The sequence below is a fragment of the Brachionichthys hirsutus genome, chromosome 19 (genome assembly GCF_040956055.1).
Source record: "Brachionichthys hirsutus isolate HB-005 chromosome 19, CSIRO-AGI_Bhir_v1, whole genome shotgun sequence".
Classification (NCBI taxonomy): domain Eukaryota; kingdom Metazoa; phylum Chordata; class Actinopteri; order Lophiiformes; family Brachionichthyidae; genus Brachionichthys; species Brachionichthys hirsutus.
In genome coordinates, this window is record NC_090915.1 from 6,377,621 (window position 1) to 6,399,194 (window position 21,574).

The following is a 21,574-nucleotide window of genomic DNA, read 5'->3' on the forward strand; positions in this document are numbered from 1 at the left end:
GAACGTGCAGCGGAGAGGGACGAGATCCCAGAGTTTACCTGGGTTGTCAGGGAAAGTGGCGTTAGCTAGCGCTATAGAAACACGATGCTAGCAGGAAGCTAACAAAATGAGAAAACTTTGCGGGAGTTCACCTCGTCGGGGAACCGCTGGAATGTCCACTTTCCGGTTACATCAAACACTCGGGCGTCACACGGTAAACCGCATTTAACCACGCACACGTCCTTAGAAGCGGCGAGTTACGGAAGTCCGGATTCGTTATTAAACACACGAACCAAATCGCCGAACCTAACTTCACTCTCTTCCATTTTATTTTCATTCGCCGCACACTTCTCGCGCTTTCACCACATCAACATGAAAGTTAGCTTACTTGGTCGCTGAACTACAGAACTCAATGCTATTTGTAGCTTGGTGCTATTTCGTTGACGGATTAAATCCAGCGAAACTGCTGTCCGGATCGGCGTCTCCGTCTCAGAATTCCACTCTTCTTTTTATTTATCTGGTGGAGCTAGTAGACGCTGACAGCTAACGCTAGCTCGCTAGCTGACTGGCTAGCTAGCAAGCCAGTTAGCTACCTCCCAGTCCGGGAGCGCAGCCCCCCCCCAGCGACTCGGGACGATAGAACCGCTGTAATATCCTCTCCGTCCCGAAACAAGTAGCTCCTGTTTTCCGTTTTCAAATGCTGGAAAAATTCTAGCAGTCCTCGATCAACTGCAAGTGTAGAAAGATAGCATTTCAATGTAGGCTGTTCCGACGACCGGCCTCCGCCATGACGCCGTTCAGTTCTCGAGGAAACCCCGGACGATGACGTCACGACTGTTCCTGTACGCCGGAGCGGCAGCGAACACCTGGCGGAGCGGCCTTACCTGGACGGTTCTGTAGCGTGGATATGTTGAGTGTTCACATCGTATTTGCGTGTTTTTTTTTAAAATTAAATATATTAAAGAAGTTTAATTGCCAGCTGCATCCCTTCTACGTTCAGATAAAGGATTTTACAAGCCAGATCAAGCATATTCAAACGGATCATGTTCAGCTTTGTGTCTTTGGCCATTATTCTTCAAAAGTAGTGCATGTTGGTAAAAAAAAAAGAGAGAGAGAGAGAAAAGTGAAGCTATTTCATGTAGGTGAAAATAAGGTGTGAGAGAGTCTGACCAGAGCGAACTGGATTGGATCCAACAAGGTAACTTGAGAGGAAGGCCCACGGATGTCCAAGCCTCGTCTTCCTCACAGATGGCGACTGTTTCTAGGAATTCCTGATCCTTGGTGGAATCCTGACCTTCTACATGCTGCATGTTTCAAGTGGGAGGCAAAGCAGCACCAGGGCCCACGCCATGCTCCACTGTAGGTGATCGGCAGGGTGTTAGAATAGAATAGAAATAGAAAGCCTTTATATTGTCATATAGAGATATGGAGCGCTGCTCCGTCTGCTGCTGAGACACATTAAGCAGTAGTAAAAACAACAAATAGTATAAACACATAAATAGCTTTATTTGCAATAATGTTCCTGAGGTGTTCTTATCAGCATCAGCTTCTTTCGTCCTCTTCCAGATGCACTGTCGATCTATTCTAGAGGCACCAAAAGGTTTTGATTTCATAGCGCAAACCACAAAGCAACACTGACACCTGCTGGTGACGTGTGGTTAACACGTGTGATTAAGCGCATTTTTAAATCCGACGTTCTTACATAAATATTTGAAATTGCAATAATCTGTTTCCATTTTATATTAAAATTAAAACCGTAAATTAGTTTCAGCGACCGCCATTGGCCGGCTCAGTGTTATTGACCAATAATAATAATACAGGCGGAAATGTATAGCAGAAGCGCGTAACAATATTTGAACTCATCGATTAACAGGACGGCCCGACTGACACCGTCACACGGACCGGAAGAAACCGGAGGGAGCGCGGCTCCGTATCCATTCGTTAACGGCAGCAGCTTCCCTCACCGGCGACACTCAAAGTAGCATCGATGCGGATTTAACGGGAGACGTCAGGCCGCAGTGAGGTAAAGGACGCGCACGGTGTCGGTAACGCGGAGGACGGACACACAAAGCATGTCCATGTCTCATCCTGGACAGTGTCCTGCTGGTCCTCAAGAAAAATATTGCAGTGTAGAATTCATTTTCATCCGGAAGTGACATAAATATCTGTTCATTTTATTGAGCCAGAAAATGTTAGGAAACACATTAGCCCGGTTTATATCCAGAGGCAGGCTGATATTGTCATTTTGCATCAGTGGGGTAATTTATTTTAGATTATTTGTTAGTTTGCACTGGCGGTGTAAAATCATTTTATTTTTGTTTTTCTAATATTACGTTGAATCAATTGAGTAATTTAATTTAATATTGGTTTCATTTTTATTTGTATTGTTAAATTTGTATTGTTAATTGTGGATGATTTATGTACGAAGGACTTTCAACGGAAACAAGACCGCAAGGGCTTTTTTGAAATGCTCCTCTTAGACAGGATGTTTGACTGTACTTGTACTGTAATACATGCTACTGTGTGACTGTACTTGTACTCTAACATTCTATCTAATAAATATATTCATCATCATCATCATCATCATCATATAATAATAATAATAATAATTACACATGAAGATGTCACCCAGACCTAAACCTGTCAGCTCAACGTAATCAATAATATGCAGGGAATGATTGAATCAGGTGTTATGTCCAACCTGACATCCCTCAAAGCGATGAATAGACCAATGCGACGAGTGGATGAACTTAAAATTCATCCACTCACTTTTTGCTGCCAATTTAGATCTCAATCAATAAAAGCAATATTCCGTCTAAACTTAAAAGCAAAGTAAAGGAATACAATGCAGAAAAGTGTGAATGGGTGAAAGCAATTACCGGTAAATATTGTCTTGCACTAATTTCTTGGATTTACAGTTAAAAGGTAAAAAAAAAACACACACATTTGCGTGAATATTCAGACATGCATCCCTGGATGCAGGATGTGTAGATTTCTTTTGCTGCCAGGGGTTGAATCACAGATTCACTGACAGAAAACACTTTCTGTATCCGAAGTCTTTCTTTTCAAAGTCCTAAAGTTCCACATGCATGTGTTCATTGTGTTTGACTGATCTAAGCAAGCAAAACAAAAACATCCCAAAAGTGCTTTAAGGTCAGAGATCAACAGCGATCAGGTGAGGACGTGACGACCCCCTCGCTTCCTCCGGTGGGAGGCGACCCGACTGTGGAACAAGTCAACATCTTGAGCTTTGATGTTCCATTTCCTGGTGCATCAACTTCAAACAGACCTGAAGCAGCTCGTCCTGAAGACCCACTACAGTCTGCCTGTGTTGTAGTATATGCCAACGCTTCAGCGTTTAACATTTACTGTAAAAGGACAGCGATAGCCACATCGCAACAAATGTCTTTTTCTGACATAAACACACTAAATCTCAGCTCGGCGTCTTCTGTGAGTCTCAGCCCATAAAACCATGTGTGTGTGTGTGTGGCCCTGTGATGATCTGGCGTCTCATCCGGGGTGCACCCCGCCTCTCACCCATAGTCAGCAGAGAGAGACTCCAGCAGAACCGAGACCCACAAGGAGGATAAAGCGGCCGTAGATGAGATGACTGAGGTCGTCTACAAGAAGATGGAAGGATGTAAAGATGTTAAATAGAATAAAATAATGTTTTCAGCTGTTCTAAAGCCCTTTGATGCATCTTCTGTTCAAGTCACCAACCATCCTGTTGATAGATGTGCTGTATGTCCTTCGTGACGCCGCGGTGGCGCGTTTCATTTCAGTTGTTTTGTATTTTCCTGGCAGAGATTAAAACAAAACAAAAACAAAAAAAAGGAAGTAAAAATGAAATGTTAAGGAAGTGGAAATGAGGAAGCTTTTGAGCAACCCCTCACTTCTCGTATCGTTATTCTGCAGCGGCTCGGCTCGCCTGCCACCCATCACGGATTTCCCTGTTTGTCTGAAGTTGGCATGACCTCTGACTCGCTGCTCAGACCGCTGGCAGCGGAGCCGAGCTAGAACGGCGTCGACACTCCTGAACCGCTCCACCAAACTGCGTTCAGTAAGTGCAGCTTTTAATCATTGGGTCTCTTAGCATTCATGCTATTCACGAAAATGTGGCTGTCGCTTTTTAAGGAAATGATGTAGAAGTGAGTGAAAGAAAAAAACGTGATTATTTTACATTTGTACAAAAATGATTTCCTAATATTCACTGATTTTCAGAGAAATCAAGCAAATATTTTAGGACTTTGTCTGTTTTCATCCAAGGGTTTGGGTTCACCTTGAGATCCATTCAACATCATCATCCTCTCATAATATCTATTATATCTATTATTCTTGTGATGTGTTTGTGAACCAATAAAGATTTCTGCCGTCCATCAATTTGTATTGTGATAATGACTGTTATATTACACAAAGATAGTCCATCTGTGTAAATGCGTGATGCCTTAAACGCTCTCTTAAATCCTCCCTCTTTGAACGCGATGCCTTTTTTCATGCGATATGTTGCTAATTTCAGTAAAACCAGGCTTTACTTCTGTGCAGGTTAATTGCATCCTGTTGCTGAGGATTGTGGGTAGACCTGCTTAACGCAGCCAACATCCAGAACCCAAACAAACATGGATGCCAAAGTGAACGAGTTGCCCTTCTTCTACGGCAACATCACCAGAGAAGAGGCAGAGGACTTCCTTCAGCAGGCAGGCATGAGCAACGGATCGTACCTGCTGCGGCAAAGCAGGAACTACCTGGGAGGCTTCGCGCTGTCCGTGTCCTATTCGGGCCGCTGCTACCACTACACCATCGAAAGAGAGTCCAACGAGACGTACGCCATCGCCGGCGGGAAGAGTCACGGCACCCCCGTGGACCTGATCGACAACCACTCGCAGGAAACGGACGGCCTTGTGTGTCTCCTGAAGAAGCCGTGCAACAGGCCCGTGAACATGCAGCCGAAGGTGGGACCATATGAGGACCTGAAGGAGAAACTGATCCGAGACTACGTGACGCAGACCTGGAACCTGCAGGTCAGTTCTCCAGGGTTCTATAAAATGGGGTTTTAGCATCACTTGATTTGCTGCACAAAAACGATTTAGTCTGTGAATCAGGTGAATATCTGCAGGCTTAGGTAGGAGAACCATCATTCCACCATAGTCCCCTAAAACAAGTGGCCTGCTGACGGCGTATTCTTCTTATGGGATGTGGTTAATGTGTTTGCAGGGAGCAGCTCTGGATCAGGCCATCATAAGCCAAAGGCCTCAGCTGGAGAAGCTCATTGCTACGACTGCACATGAAAAAATGCCCTGGTTCCATGGCGAGATCACGCGAGAAGACTCCGAGCCCCGGCTGCAGAACGGTTCCCGTAGCAACGGGAAGTTCCTGTAAGTACTTCAACAGTGTATTTGTCTAGATTTTGGTTAAATGATAATAAATGATGAGAAGGCATGTGAAACAAAGGCCGCTAAAGTTTGACCAGCTGTGCCACTATCAGCTGCTTCTCATTTACTATTGAATTTTATTGGTTCTGATTTCGCACATTATCAAGAGTGATAAAGACAAATTAATTTATACACCACTTTTCTCCACATTGAATATTAATATTTAAGTGCACTCTAAATGCCACTCATAAAATAAAACAGAAGACATTGACTTCAGGAGATATTCTCCGGTGCAGCTTTTAATTTGAAAACCTCCCGCTTTTAAACCTTTCCACCTGTTCAGTTTGCTTATTTTCCTTTTTTATGCACATTTAAACTTAGACTAACTTTTAGAGAGGGATTCTAGATTAAACAAAACCAATACTACGACTCTTAATTGATTGTTTTAAAGTTATTTTTTTCCATGTATTATGCCGACTTTAGTCACTCCCACGAAATGTCATTATAGTGTATTTCTTACACCTGTTCTTGAACCACAATAAAGTTATCTCAAAAAAGTCTTCCATCCGCTGACGTCCACTGTAGGAGCCTACAGACGAGGACAACTCAATTCTACACCGCAGATATATTTGCTAAGTCTGATGAGAATGTAAATCGGGTCAACCACAAAGACAACCTACTCGGAGGGCTGTAGCGACGCAGCTTAAATCACCATGACGACAAGCTTGAGTAAAAATACTGAAAGCAATGACCTCAAGCTGACGGACACGTTCACATGACGGCTAGATTTAGCTGGAGAAGAAGCGGAACCGCAGAAGCACTGGCCCGATCAATTTAGCTGTTTGTTCGCTTCAGAATAAGATGTCACAATCTATACGACAGCATCTGCCATATAGGCAACAAATAAACTATGAGGTCAGTAAGTAACAGTTTAGAATATTGATGCTCGTCTTTATATTGAACTGAACGCATTAAATGGCGGATCGTGTTGATTTCTAGCGGCTCCAGCTTCGGTTTGGACTCGGCTGAAGACACATTGTGGTTTCCGCTCTGACAGTTTGCAGAGGACTTCCTGAAGTGGCCAAAACGAGATGAATAGTGATAGCAGGGTGAGCCGTCAGTCTTCTGCCCCTAAAGCGCACACAACTGTTAAAAAGGTATTTTTAAAAAGTCACTGAGACGTGTCTGAAATCTGCAAAACCTTACCACAAAATGAGTGAAACAAAAACAGAGCCCTAAATTATTCTTATATATTTAATATTATATATATATGGATAGCTCTAAACGCTCCTTCAGACGCTCTAAAATTCTTTCATGAGAAATATTTTAAAGTTAGAATATTTATCAGAAAAGCACGAAATTCAGCTTCTAAAAACACGGCTTCAATCAGGGATGATTAATCTTAATCATTGATGTTTTCCGTCGGTCAGGAATTACTTTAGAACCCGACTGAAGTTTTATAAAATCTATCAAACCTATTGAACAGTGTCGAGTGATCTGTCCTGATATTTTACGGTAGATGTTGCCTGAAGTCTGTTTTCCGGCGAGCGTAGCTGCAGCATATGAGCTAACAGGCAATGGGTTCGAACCAGCAGCTCTCCTGTCTCTAAGCCGTCCTCTGAAGACAGAATTAATTAGTGAAGACAGATCTCTGACTCACAGATGCTGAGGTTCTCCTTGGGAGTGACCAGGATGGACAGGATTAGAAATGAGACAGTAAGAGGGACAGTGAAGGTTAGACGTTGTGGAGTCAAGGTCAGAGAGGTCAGACTTCGATGGGTTGGACACGTCCAGAGGAGAGACGGGGACTATATCGGTAGAAGGATGCTGAGGATGGAACTGCCAGCAGGGAACAGGGCTAGAGGTCGACCCAGGAGAAGATGCATGGACGTAGTGAGGGAGGACATGAGAGCGGCTGGTGTTGGGGAGGACGATGCAAAGGACAGGGTGAAGTGGAGAAGGTTGATTGGCTGCGGCGACCCCTCACAGTCGTAGATCTCTGACTCATAATCGACTTTCAGCATTTCACCGACAAGGCAAACGGCGGCACAAACTAACTGGAGGTGTGGCCCCTCGTCCGTTTCCTTGTGTGCGCAGGATCCGACAGAGAGACGGGAATGGATCTTACGCTCTGTGTTTGCTGCACGAGGGACAAGTCATTCATTATCGCATCGACAGGGATGAGACCGGGAAGATCTCCATCCCAGATGGAAAGAAGTTCGATACCCTGCTGCAGGTAAAGCTGTCGCGTGTGGGGTTGGCTGATTGGCTGAATCCAGAGACGTTACTTCAGGAATATATTGTTATGCAGGTCATCATTCATTCTAAGCCAATCAGAAGCAGAGAAAGGCGGGTCATGGCCTCATCATAGTAGGTCTAATAATTACTTTCTGAACACTATTGCGAGTGTGTGCTGTGTGAAATCCACAGCTGGTGGAGCACTACTCCTACAAGCCAGACGGCCTGCTGCGGGCGCTAACAGAACCGTGTCCCAGACCCGCCGGAGACGCCGGTAAAATGAAAACGCAGCGAGGGATCAATGCATGAATTTATACGAGTAGTAGCCGTCTGTCTGTCTGTCTGTCTGTCTGTCTGACTGTCTGACTGTTTCAGGGAAGACAGGACATCCTCCGCTCCCAAAGAACCATCCTGGATTAAGTTCAGTTCTTGTAAGTCTCGTGTTTCTAATTCATTCATATTCTCAGATTCTGTTGTTTTGTTTTTATCTCCTGTTGATTTTTTCTTTCACGCAAATTGTTTCTGTACTTCTTGGTTAAATTAATTTATTGGTAATTTAAGAGTACAATTAAGTACCGGTAATTAAAGTGCTGTGTTTATTTGAGTGCAGAGTCTTCGGTGCCCACATTTTTATATAGATGAAAGAAAATAATTACTGTAGTTACTTCAACATGACAAGATCTATCAGTTAAATTAATGAATCAATCAATCAATCTCTGACCCATGATGGTTTACATGAAGCAGTGGAGACATCCTACACTTCAGGGAAGGGACTGGTTATCTGCATAAAGGGATTGTACGTGACGTTGTACGTTTGCATGCGTTGTGAGCTTCTCCCTCATTGGCTACTGCAGTGATCACATGACCACACCTGTACCAGGTCTCGCTCCAATAACCTCTCAGATCTTTGGTTTCTAGCAAAATGCAGCGGGTGGAATTCTCGCCAGGCTCAGGACTGTTCCCATACCTGGCAGGAAAAAGGTAAGCAATCCCTCGTCTTCATCACCTGTGTGTGACGTTACATCAGTGTATCTTGCTGTGTATTAACACTCAACATCTTCATCAGTCCAGCTTGCCGTGTATTAACCCTCTCCTCTTCTTCACGGCCTTGGCTTTATCTGTCTCCGTGTCTCTGACAGATCCCAGATCAGACACTACACAAACCCACATTCAGTCAACACTATGTTGCAGACTCGCAGTAAAGCCATACGGCTGGACACCCTACTTTTGACTGCAGTCTAGCGCCACCCAGAGGTTCCTCACTGCAAACACGTGGGGGCATTGAGGGTCTCGGATTCATTAAATTGTGTTGCCCAGTGGAATGTGTTCAGATTTTTTTTTAGTATGTTCTCTCAAACCTCATCTTCTCTTCTGACCTGATGACAGAGCTGGGGATCTCTACACCATACCACCGATAGCATCAATCCTTATGAAACCAAAGTGTCCGATGCGCTCACAGCCAGAAAAAGTAAGTTTTTGAAAATAAATAGGCGTCTGTACATTCTGCTGTTAAAACAATTCATGTCAAATAACATCAAATAGTCGCTCTTATGTCAGAGGACGGGCAGCTCTAACATTGGGTCCCCACTATGGTGAAGATCGGTGCAGCCCATCTCTCAGCCCTGGAGGAATGCCAACAGCTCAGACTGCCTCCAGAAATAATTTGCATTTGAAAAGGCCTCACTTTTTAACAACATAAGGGTAATGGCTCAAAATCAGACACAGGCTAAAGACAGGGGGGGGGGGAAATTATTCTTATGAGTTCAAAATCTAGAATAAAACTGGATCCATCCAGTGATCATAGAGATAAGTCCATCAAATAGTTCAGGAAAATAAATCCAGGAAGTCCCAACCAATATTCGTCTAGTCAAAGCAACAAATCCAGTAACAGGTAAAAAGCTGACTTACCTGGACATGAGGACAGTAGACATGAGGACAGTAGACATGAGGACAGTAGACACACTGTAGTGATGCTGCTGACTGACTGGGAATAGTAAACCACATTTTCCCTCTCCGTTTTCCACACCCGGTTTACTCAGGATAAGTGTCCATGTTTGAACCTAGTCTGATGTGACGCGGTCATGTCTCCAGCAGAGGCCATGCCAATGGACACGGAGGTGTACGAGAGTCCATATGCAGACCCAGATGAACTGAGGAGTTCCACGGTTGATCGCAGCCAGCTCTTCTTGGAGGATGGAGAACTGGGATCTGGGAACTTTGGGACAGTCATCAAGGGCATCTACAAAATGAGGAAGTACGCTAAGATACTCTAAAATAGAAATGCTTTATAGAATTTAAAACAATAAAATAATAAATTAATGTAAAAACAGTCGGATGGATGGATGGAGAGTTTATCACGTGGACAATAATCCGAGACTCCGAGGTAGTACTGATCCTGCCAAGCTCCAGATCTCAGGGCTTCACCTAGTAGAGCTTTGTGCTTCCTGTGCTCAGTAGAAACGAGGTGATGCAGTCACACACTGACACGACTCCTCTCTGCTGTATCAGATCAGAGAAGACCGTTGCAGTCAAAATCCTGAAGAATGGCGACGACGACCAATCAGTACGCGAGGAAATGCTGCGAGAAGCCAACGTCATGCAGCAGCTGGACGACCCTTACATCGTCCGGATGATCGGCATCTGCGAGGCGGAGAACCTCATGCTGGTCATGGAGCTGGCCGAGCTGGGACCGCTCAACAAGTTCCTGCAGAGGAACAAGTACGTGCTTCAACTGGAAGGAGGCGTTCTGGTGATGATGATGCCGACCTGTAATAATGGCGGCTCTTCTACAGGCAGATAACCGTGAAGAACATCGTGGAGCTGGTTCACCAGGTGTCGATGGGCATGAAGTACCTGGAGGAGCATAACTTCGTCCACCGGGACCTCGCTGCCAGGAACGTGCTGCTGGTCACGCAGCATTACGCCAAGATCAGCGACTTTGGCCTCTCCAAAGCCGTGGCGGAGGACCAGAACTACTACAAGGTACCAGCCCGCCGGGACAAACGGCACCGATGACCCAGACGTCATGCATATGGGAATTGTCATGTTATTTAGAAGTTTTAGTAATGTTTTAAATTATAATTCTTATGCAGTCGTATTCCTTATAACATCATTCAATTTATTTATTTATTTTTTTACATTTGCAGCTTATAAATAAGAGGTTCAGCTGTAATGTGATACTTTTAAGAACCTCAATGCTCTATCACCTGGGTGAATACTCATTCCTGATTGGATGCTTGCTAACTTGAGATTCTTAATGCATAAGTTTCATAAAATAAATATCTAAATGTTTTACGAATGCAATTCTATAACATGCACTGTGTGTTGTTAAATACGGTTACCATTATCACGTCCACAGGTAGACAACCACGACAATCTTTCCTCGGTGCGCTTCACCTTCCACGCCAGCAGGTGGTGCTGTGACCCAGTTTAAACAAGAAGCCTATTTCAGTTCTGGCTGACCCCGCACAGCATTTAGCATACAACCATGATGAACCATAATTTTCTCATTTTGTGGTTTGTACCTTTTTGAGATCAGTCAGATGAAAATGGCTGTGATGATGATGATGATGATGATGACGAGGATGATGATGGTGATGCAGGTGATGCAGCCTGTCCATCATTGAGGGTGTTTGAACACCTGCAGTCTGAACCCAATGGACTCACCTGCAAACAATCACAATCCCAAAGGCAGGAAACGCAAAGAGAATAACACATGTACCCAAAAAGCACGGCAACGCTGCTAAATCGCTAAAGAGGCTAACGTTTTGTAACCCTTTGGGTTGTTAGTACTCTGTAGATTAATAAAGAAATATACAAACACAACTCCCATCCATAATTGTTTTATACTCGATTTATTTTAGTGATTTATTTCAGTTTCGTTTTTAGTCATACCTTGGCTGCTAAGAGTTTCCCTGTGTTGTCAAGGCAGGATTATCTTCACAATCTTAATTTAGACGGGTCATAAAGGAGGTGTAGAAGAGATTCAGCAATAGGACGGTTTCTGCCTGTGTCGGTGGGACTCGGTCCAATCGTGGCCAGCGATTGGTCAGCCTTGACATGACCTTAATTCCATTGCAGCTGATGATGTCTTCTGTGCCTCCTGCTCTAGGCTAAAGGTCATGGGAAGTGGCCCGTGAAATGGTACGCTCCCGAATGTATAAACTACTTCAAGTTCTCCTCCAAAAGTGACGTGTGGAGCTTTGGGGTGTTCACGTGGGAAGCCTTCTCTTACGGACAGAAGCCTTACAAGGTACGAACGACCTCAGCCGCGGCACCTCCATGATGCCGCTACCGCTCGTGTTGTTGCGTGGCATCATTTTGAGAATTGTGTAAAAATATTCCACCTTTCTTCAGGAGCTGCGCTGACATAGAAGCAGCTCACACAGAGACAGTGTGTCTGACAGCGTTACCTTTAACCTTTGATCTCTGTCCACAGGGAATGAAAGGAAATGATGTCCTGCAAATGATTGAAAGCGGGAACCGAATGGACGCCCCTGTGAACTGTCCACTGGAGATATACGACCTGATGGGGGCCTGCTGGACGTACAGGTGAGTCCCAGTCGGCCTGTTGGGGGGGGGGGGGGGGGGGGCAGCTTGTGTTGCGCGAATGCTCTAATTCTTCTAAACGTGTTACAGGGCAGACGAAAGGCCAGGATTCTCCGTGGTAGAGCCACGACTACGAGAGTATTACTACGACATCGCTCACTGATTCTCCACACGGATGCTACAAGACTATGCAAACTTGGATAAGAAAACTGCAATTAATGAAATATATGAATTTACAATGATCACAATGATGTAAATGCTTTTTTTTTTTTTGTCTTCCTGAACTAAAACAACATAAAGCAGAGGCTCCAAGTCAAAACCTGAAAATCCCTGCCTTTCATTTCCTGCCGACTGCAAGTTGCAAGAAAAATTATCCAAAACTAAAAATAATCTGGGCTGGCCAAACCGCAGTTTGAGAAACAGTTGAATGGAAGCTGTCCCTGTGATATAGATGGGGGGGGGGGGGGGGACATGGTGACAGAAACCTAAAGTGAAAACTGCCGTTACAGTTAGACCCCTACGCGTCTGCGTCCAGACCTTGAGTACCGGGGACTCGGCCCTTCTTCGTCAGCCTTGACGTGTGGTGTGATTCCCCCCGGCTCACTGTTGGGACATCTGCCGGAAGGAGGCCAGCCACAGCGGGGACGTGCGGTCTGATGTCAGGCTCTGCAGCAGCAGCGTGAAGCCACAGGGAAGGCTTGCAGCAAACCTCTGGGCAGGCTTTCAACCGTCTCTTCTACTCGTGTCTTCACGTTCACCCTGACCACACCATCAGCTTCAGGCGCCACGCTGACAAACCAGGGGGGGGGGTCTGCCCTGAACACTAAGCCCTGCTGGACAGAAAGGAACATGGCTGTACCCTCTTGAATGATGATTACCAGTTGGATCCATTTCACCTTTCATCCTTATCTTGAAAACTTTCATCTGATGTTATTGCCACGCCTTTAAATTTTCTTTAGGAACCTAAAGAGATTTGCCTTTAATAATGTCCTTCTGCTCTTCCCTTACTCAGACCTGACAGTTTGAAATAACCAAAACGATCGTCCTAATTAAAGAACAACTATAAGAGTTTTTAATCCGTTAATCTGAGTCTTATCAGATTTCAGTCTGGATTTTGTTGCAGCTGTCTAGAAAGCAGTGAATGATTTTTATCGACTTCCACAATAAGCAACGCCGTGGATCCCAACATTACGGAGCAACGTCAATGGTCACTTTCAGACCGTCCACTGCAGTCCCTCAGTGTCCTTCTTGTAAGGAATCGTTAGGTCGAGTAACGGTTCAGCCTAGACCTGCTCTTCTTGGAACGAACTTGGAAACAACTTGTGATTTTGTGCTAAAATATAACCACCCTAACCGGAATAAGGGCAGAGGTCGCAGGTCGCAGCGTTCTGCTGCATCTCTTCATTTCTGGACTAAAGCGAGGGACAGTCCAGTCTCTCTAATGATGGCTGGTACACGTCTTTCATGGTTTAATGAAAGAAAACCTGATCAGCATTTTACAGAGCTTTCCACTCTGACTGGTTCCCGAGTCAAAGAGGCACTTGTTAGTGACTAACTAGCAGTCTCACTACAGACAAGAAACACTTCCTGTTTCGGGTTGTAGGTGTTTTAAGCCAATGCCTGGTTGGTTGTCTGGGACGAGTACAGAACTTCACGCTGACGCATTTCAGTCACTGCAAAACGAGCCCTGGATGTTGGACCTCCCGCGGTCAGACAGGGGGCGCTCTGGGGTCCGTGCAGGTTGACGTGTCGATGGCTAGGTTGACCCAGGAATATGTTGGAAGGTGTTGGAACGGTGGGAGAGCTGAAGGGAGGACGGCCTGTTCACTCCCCCTTGTACTGAGGACGTCTCTTCTCCTTGAAGGCTGCCAAACCTTCCAGCCGGTCTTTTGTTGGTATCACCTGAGACGACACGAACGGGTTCGGTACCGAAGCTGCAGCTTAGTAAGATCAGCAAAAAATCATTTGTACTACAAGAAAGAAAGACTTCGGACCACTGAGAGGAGATTCTGTGCAGGGTTTTGTAAATCTGCAAATGTGGCTTCAATCTGATTTACTAAAATCAAATTCACACGTGTTTTATCTACAATACTTCCAAAATCAATCTGGGCTCGCAGTCTGCCCAATAAATAAAACACCAACCAACGTTGGGTGCCTAAATAAAGCGGAGTGATATCTCACCTGGGCGTAGCACGCCTCCTCGATGGCCAGACCAGTAGATAAATCCACCTGAAAGAGGAGGCATTCACGCTGCAGCTGGAAATATACTATAATTCGGGTCCTGGCGACTCGTCTCTGAAGTCATTAAGCACCACATTTTGCAGGAAGTGTAATCCATCGTCGTACAGTCTTTAAAAAACCTTTAGAGGTCTTACCTCTATGCCCTGGTTGATTGCCAGTTTTGCCATCCTGACTGCAATTGGACCCTGTGGAGCCAATCAAATCAAAGAGTGACTGCGTTTTCAAGAGGCTGGAAGGGTTCGGTGTGACAGAAATTCACCATGTACATGGTTTTTGAATATAAATAATATATCCTGTCTTGTTAACAAACCTTTAACAATGGTACAACAAAAACAGATGACTATTACATCCCGTTTAGTTTTACCGAACAAGCAAACCCTTCACCAAATCTGATTATTAGAGATTTTGGTTTAAAGTATATTTTGATGCCCCTGAGTGAGAATGGAAAAACTGAACCTGCTCATGTGAAACCTTTTTAATGGGCTCCTGCACGATTTACAAAACCAGGAATTCAAAAATACCACAAGAATTAGTCGACTATATGCAGAAAATATTAATCCAAGATCTTCTACCAAGACTTTCTCCTTGGTAGATCGTTTGCCTCGTTCCCAGGTCCCGTCTTCGGTGAAACTAGTTACCTGAGGGTTGATCTCACGGGCCAGCTCCAGAGCTCGAAGGTAAGCAGCATCCCCGCTCTTATTCTGCTCCACCGAATGGTTAACGAGGCCCACGCGACCCGCTTCTGTCCCGTCAAGAACCCGGGCGGCGAAGATCAGCTCCTTGGCCAGGGAGACGCCGATGACCCTGGGGAGACGCTGTGTCCCACCTACAGGAGGTGAGACGAGCGAGAGAAGTGTCACGTCGGGCATCAAGAATTAAGCAGAAGGGTCTGAAATAATAAAACCCAGCCTTACCTGCCCCAGGAATAATGGCAAGCTTGGCCTCTACTAGTCCCATCTTTGCAGTATTGGCTGCAGAGAAAGCACAGTATCACTATCTAGCAGAACCCCCCCCCCCCTCAGAGAACAGTCACTCAACTAGCGGGACTAACAAAGACCCAACCGGAGACAATCATCTGCAAAGTCTGCAGTCTTACAGGCAATTCTGATGTCACAGGCAAGAGCCATTTCTAAGCCTCCTCCCAAGGCAGCTCCATCGATGGCAGCAATCGTTGGCACCGGCAGGTTACCTGCAAATGCAGAGAAGCATGTCAGACTACTACTGTACTTATGGCTTGTCCCCTGAGGGGTCGCCACAGCAAATCAACCTTCTCCACTTCACCCTGTCCTTTGCAGCGCCCTCCCCAACACCAGCCACTCTCCTGGGTCGTCCTCTAGCCCTGTTCCCTGGCAGCTCCATCCTCAGCATCCTTCTACCGATATAGTCCCCGTCTCTCCCCTGTCCAAACCTTCTCATTTACACACTTATACTCTGAACACATACAACAGAATTGTTTTTGAAAATGTTTTTTTTTTTACAATTTGATGCAGCAACATGTTTCTAAAGTTGGGGCAGGCTCCTGTTGCCCTACAGAATCCTGTCTGTTGTTCTGCAGTGATGTCACTACAGAATCCTGTCTGTTTTTAATGCAGTGATGTCACTACAGAATCCTGTCTGTTGTTCTGCAGTGATGTCACTACAGAATCCTGTCTGTTGTTCTGCAGTGATGTCACTACAGAATCCTGTCTGTTTTTAATGTATCTGAGGGCCCACGGATGTAAAATTTGATTTTCAACATTTAAATATGGTCTTTGTGCTATCTACTACTTATTTATTTAGATATGGGGTTTTCAATGTCTTACAAATCAGCAAATTCTGCTTTGAAGTATTTTTACTCAGACTCAAGCATGTCCGATATCACTGAAGTGAGCGTTAATCAATAAAACAGCGGCGTGTTTCATCACTCAGGTTGGTGTTGTAAAGTCCTTCCAGTGGTGATCCGCACATGGACACCGCTACAGTACAGGAATTACACATCAACTGAGTACAAATGATTAAATCTAGACTAATAATCCACATGAGAGACATCATGTCTTTTTTTTTTTACCCAGCTCTGTGATGAGGGCTCTGGCTTTGGACACGAACGGTCCCACCTCGCTTTGGTGCATCTTGGCCCTCTCCTTCAGGTCCGCACCTGCAGACACGAAAGCGTTGCAGCAGAGCGACGACTCCTTAATGAATACCGGATTAGGCTCGAGTCCAAACAGGCAACAGACAGAGCGGGCGTACCTGCACAGAATATCCCAGGGACCACGCTGCAGAGAATCACACTGCGGACTCTGTTATTTGTCTTGATGTCCTCCACGGCCTCGCACATCTGAAATAATAACCATCGAAAAACGAACAACACGGGGCGGATTTCAAGACAAGCCAGGACGTTCGTAGAGAAGGACGCTGGGACGGCATTGGTTAGTATCATGTTACAAAGAAGAGGAGCAAAAACAAACAAACGATACGTACTATGTTTATGAGATTTTTGCTGATGGCGTTTTTCGCTTTTGGTCGATTTAACCCGACGACAACAATACCTGAAAAACAGAGATCATTTGCGTTGACCATCAGCAATGGACCCTGAAAACGTCCTCATCGTCTCGTGGGCGTGTCCACGTCATGGACCCGCCCACTGACCCAGCAGACAGGAATGTATATTATAATTATAAACACCTTTGTCATCGTTTATGACACAGTTCTACTAAAGACACCGTCTAACCTAACCATGACCTTTGACATCCATGGCTCATGTATGACGTCATGTCCCACCTGCATCCTCCCCCTCCAGGTATCTGAGGCGGAGGTCATCCTTGGAGTCGGAGCTGTAGCGCCGTGCCACCGGTCCACCAGAAGAAGCGGAGACTTTACCGGAGAGGTCATACCGTCTCGAACCGGAAGTCGACGCGAGGCGACACGCGTTGCGGCATTCCGCCGTGTGCACGCGCAAAGCTCGGAGAAGAGCTTTGTGTCCTACAAGAGCGGCCATACTGAGAACCCGCAGCCCCGCTGTCACCCTGGTCACGTGGCTCCAGAACCGAGTCACGTGTTATGATCACGTGTCCTTTCTGCGCCCGAGTCAAGGCGGATAACTCGTGTGCTCCTGATTTGTCCCCCGCCGCTCGCCGTAGGTAGACTGCGTAAACAGGAAGTTGCCTCCGCAGACAAATCACAACATCCGAGATACAAAGTACTATATTGTGTCGTGTACTTTAATACTCCAAAAATGTTACCATTTATGGATGCTTTTTCAAAAAATCTTGTGAAATATACATTCAATTCACCCGCCAAAAACCAGCCATAAAGGGGTCCGATATGCACTATCATGAAAAATGTCTTCTAGAACAAAAATCTGTTCAAAATACACATCAACTCCAAATAACTTGTATTTTTCATGGTTGGTGTATAAATACACAAATAACTATTTAGGACCTTTCGATGATGATCCGGATCACCATGTTGACGGTGTAACTCCGATTAGGAGGCAAACTTGGTGGAGGGTCTGCTCTATATATTTATATTTGTTGCTACACATATTTAGCTGTAAGAAATGAAAACATAAATTGACCTACATTGGACACCGACTATAAAAGCTACATCATGAATTCAGTCATGTCTTTTTCTTAAAACAATCTTTTAATCACCGTCAGAAAAAGAAAATCAGCACTTGCTGCGACCTGCTCCATTAAAAGCATGCTCACGTTCAATGATGGCACTAAAACAAGCGCCGAAGCAGAAGCAAAGGGAAGCAGCGCTTGAATGTGACAAGAGAAAGTCTTGGTGCAGAGCGGTGTGCACGACACGACCGCTGAAGTTATACTGTTCCACGTATTAAATCTCTACTTGATTCTTTTATTAGCATTGAAAGCAAACACATTTTAACCAAATTGTATGGTAGCCGGAACTTTGTTTCACCACAACATCATCCACACTACGACGACAACTTCAATGGAAAAACGTAAAAACATGCACACGTCCTACAGCGTTTGTCCCTCTGGACGACGACCGTCTGATGACCGGTGCTACTCTGCTGCTGTGTTTTGTCCAGTTTGGTTTGGGCCGGGGCTCGAGGTGAGCCGTGTCTTCTTGCAGCCGTCCTGCCGTGTCTCTGGCGTGCCGTCACGCATCCTTTCGGCCCAGTCAGTCCAGCGTTGCATATTGGTGACCTGCGAAGGCCAAGAGCAGGGAGAGGCCTGGGCGTAGACGGAGTCCTGAGAGGGCCGGCGACATCGTGGCTCCGAGACGCCGACGGAAGAGAAAGACTTTGCAGACGAGTCGTATTCAGGGTCGGCGGCCTCCACTTTGATTTGGGCGGATCTGGATTTAATCCGCAGTTTGTGGGGCAAAGCCGAGGAGGTGGCCTCTGGCACTTTGTGAGTGGAGACGATGACACTTGTGAGATCAGCAACAGAAGGCGACGGCCCTTTGGGGACCCGCTGCTCATCTTCGCCGTCGGACGATTTGCTCACGGCGCCATCATCCGAGCTCCTGGGGGAGTCGCTGGATGACCGGGTGAGCGGCAGGAATGACGCAGGCTGGGAGTAAACTCCAGACAAAGGGCTGCTGATGTAGTTTCTATAGAGTTCGTAGGGACCGCTCCTCTGCTGTGCGTAGCTGCCGCTCTCCGATGGTTCTTGCTTGACCGCTAAAGTCCTGCAGAGGCCGACTCTAGCCCGAGCGCTAACGCCCGTCTCGGCTACGTGAGGTGAATGCTTGATGACTGATATGCAGCCGCTGCGCAGATCGCCGCCGCCGGTCGCCTGCCGGTCACCCGAGACCAGCTCCCGACAACCCGTGGAGCCGGATAACTTGTGGATTTCCTGGGTGTACGCTGCAGCTCTCCCCAGGCCGAACTGCAGCTTCAGCGACAGCAGCTCGGCCTTGAGGGAGGCGTTTTCGTCTTCGAGCGCCATCACTTTGTTCTCCAGGACCACGTCGTTGAAGCGGCGCCTTTCTCTGGAGCGTTTGGCCGCCTCGTTGTTTTTGCGGCGTCTCTCCCAGTAATGCGTGTCTTTTTTCTCCTCGGGGATGAACTCTCTTTTCCTGCGACAGGTGGTTTTAGCGTCGAGTGAAAAGGCGGAGATTGTGTGGCCGAAGTCTTTGTCAGCCTCTCGTAAGGCCACGGCCAGGACCAGCGCATCCTCGCCACCGGAGTCCCTCTCCCGTTTGATCGACTGCATGGTACCTCAGTCGCTACGCTCCGGACCCTCAGAGCTCCAACGCCATCGTGCTCGTCTGCAGGAACGGTAGCCGCCACGTTAGATTCACGCACTCGCGTCGATGCAACCTGTCGAATGAGAGGCAACAAAGAGTTTTAGATGTTTCTGAGAACAATCAATCAGTAGTCAAATCAGAACAACAAACGACAGCACTTCAAAAGGCTACATGGTAGCAACACGAATGAGTCGGATGCCAGAACACACAGGACTCATCAATCGTTTCCTCGTCATAAACTACCAACAGGGTAACAGTAATGCTCTCAAAGTTCAAAGTTCACAAACATCATGTCCCGGGTGGAACCGGTTCAGACTAAAACGCTCCTCTATACGATGATCCGGCCTGTTTTGGGGCCTCCGTGCTCCCGTACCTCTGGATAAGAAGATTAGAAGAAACAAAGGAGACTGGGTGACACGTGCACCAGCACACGCGCGGGCACACACACACACGCGCACACACACGTAACTGAGTCTACAGCACATGAAGTCATTTTAGGACTGCTGCTTTCAAATACAGGCAATAAATGTGGGAAAGTTTCACAAATGAAAGTCTCTGCTGATTGTTGTGTGTCTTCTTTCTTTTTGAAGATTAAAGGCAAAACTTAAATAACGCTAAGATGCGTGGTAAGAACAATAGTGTGCGTGTGCGTGTGTGTGTGTGTGTGTGTGTGTTGGTTCTGCTCTCTTTATGTGTGTATAAATAGTTAATCAATAATTAACAGCGCGCGTCAGATCGCTGTCATCACGTGTGACCGGAAGTGCTGTGATTACAACGTGAGCTTTCACTCTGGACATGACGTCATTGCTCACTCACGGCGCTGGCGCTTATCTACGCCCTAAAACGGTACGACGCGTTCGGTACGTAGTAGTCGGTACGGAATGCGCTGCTCGTTGACGCAACCGGGGGGGGGGGCGGTATCGTTAAGGTCCCGACTCTGTACGGTGCCGGTAACGTTACCGATAACTACGCGCGTCACGCGTAAAACTCCTTGTGTTGCGCGGACGCGGTCGTGAGCGTCTTTCTGGCGGCCCATCGCGCAGCTATCGGTACAGAACCGATAACCGGACACGCTAAACACAACGCCGGAGGCTAGAGGTTAGCCACATGACACAAATGGAAGCAAGCTGTGCGCCGCTGAGATTTCGGCTCAGACAGAACTCTACCTGTTCGACCTCGGGGTTCGACCTCGGGGTTCGACCTCGGGGTTCGGTTCCTGCTCGGTTCTCCTCCTGCCTCGCCTTCACCCGTAAAGCGGCTCCCGACTCACGGATCTGTGTTAGTAGGTCAGCGGGAAGTTAAAGGACGACTGGTGCAGCCAATCACAATGCAGCATCCTCCAACTTCAGCCAATGGCTGCTGACTTTCAGCACACAGTCGCAGATAAAGCGGGTGACGTCATCCGCAAAGAGAGAAGCGTCAGGGCTCCAGTTCAGCAGCATCCAGATGTTGTTTCATGATTTCACACCTGAACCCTCCAGATAGCTGCCGCTAAATGAAACTAATGCATCCCTTGATCTCCATTGTTCACCTGCTGTTCGATTAAACTAATTATTCTCATTAGATTCATCTCTTTGATTCTCGTTTTGTCAGTATGATTTACTTTGATGAAGTAAAAGGTCAGGAAGTAACACTTTGTGTTTTGTTATTTACAAGTCAATCTGTAATATCAACATCTCCAAAGCAGTAATGTGGTGTCAGCGCCACCATCTGGCTGGTTGGGTTTGTGTTTCTTGGTGGGCATTTCAACATCGTTGCCAATCATGTTTCAGAAACGTTCAAGAGAACTTTCAGTAAACACCAGATTCCCAAACACTTAAAACCTGGCAACACACTGAGACAGATGCTGGTCCATCAGAAAGACAAACAGAGCAGAACAGAGTATGCTGTCCAATTCAGCAAAGAATGCAGAGACTTGGACATTGGGGACACCAAGCAGTGTATGGTTCAACACTCAGGATGAGACTCAGCAGTCCACCTGCACCTGAAACTAACAG

The 21,574-nt window shown here is 46.3% G+C and overlaps 3 protein-coding genes across 3 annotated transcripts; 1 reads left to right on the forward strand and 2 right to left on the reverse strand.

The window, feature by feature from the left end:
• The first annotated feature begins 4,595 nt into the window (after positions 1–4,595).
• Positions 4,596–12,635, forward strand: syk (spleen tyrosine kinase). The gene is made up of 13 exons (XM_068753186.1): positions 4,596–4,997; positions 5,191–5,351; positions 7,446–7,584; positions 7,779–7,860; positions 7,971–8,017; positions 8,505–8,567; positions 8,973–9,054; positions 9,678–9,840; positions 10,095–10,308; positions 10,383–10,568; positions 11,698–11,838; positions 12,025–12,137; positions 12,225–12,635. The coding sequence occupies exons 1-13, from the start codon at positions 4,596–4,598 to the stop codon at positions 12,295–12,297; spliced, it is 1,866 nt and encodes a 621-aa protein (XP_068609287.1). The 3' UTR covers positions 12,298–12,635.
• Positions 12,636–13,587: 952 nt separating this feature from the next.
• auh (AU RNA binding protein/enoyl-CoA hydratase) lies at positions 13,588–17,373 on the reverse strand. The gene is made up of 10 exons (XM_068752620.1): positions 17,136–17,373; positions 16,836–16,903; positions 16,605–16,692; positions 16,423–16,509; positions 15,472–15,564; positions 15,290–15,346; positions 15,014–15,201; positions 14,510–14,560; positions 14,316–14,363; positions 13,588–14,036 (listed from the first exon to the last, which is right to left on the reverse strand). The coding sequence occupies exons 1-10, from the start codon at positions 17,350–17,352 to the stop codon at positions 13,959–13,961; spliced, it is 975 nt and encodes a 324-aa protein (XP_068608721.1). The 5' UTR covers positions 17,353–17,373; the 3' UTR covers positions 13,588–13,958.
• A 237-nt stretch (positions 17,374–17,610) lies between these two features.
• Positions 17,611–21,195, reverse strand: nfil3 (nuclear factor, interleukin 3 regulated). The gene is made up of 2 exons (XM_068752618.1): positions 20,744–21,195; positions 17,611–19,650 (listed from the first exon to the last, which is right to left on the reverse strand). The coding sequence occupies exon 2, from the start codon at positions 19,541–19,543 to the stop codon at positions 18,386–18,388; it is 1,158 nt and encodes a 385-aa protein (XP_068608719.1). The 5' UTR covers positions 19,544–19,650; positions 20,744–21,195; the 3' UTR covers positions 17,611–18,385.
• Between the last annotated feature and the right edge of the window lie 379 nt (positions 21,196–21,574).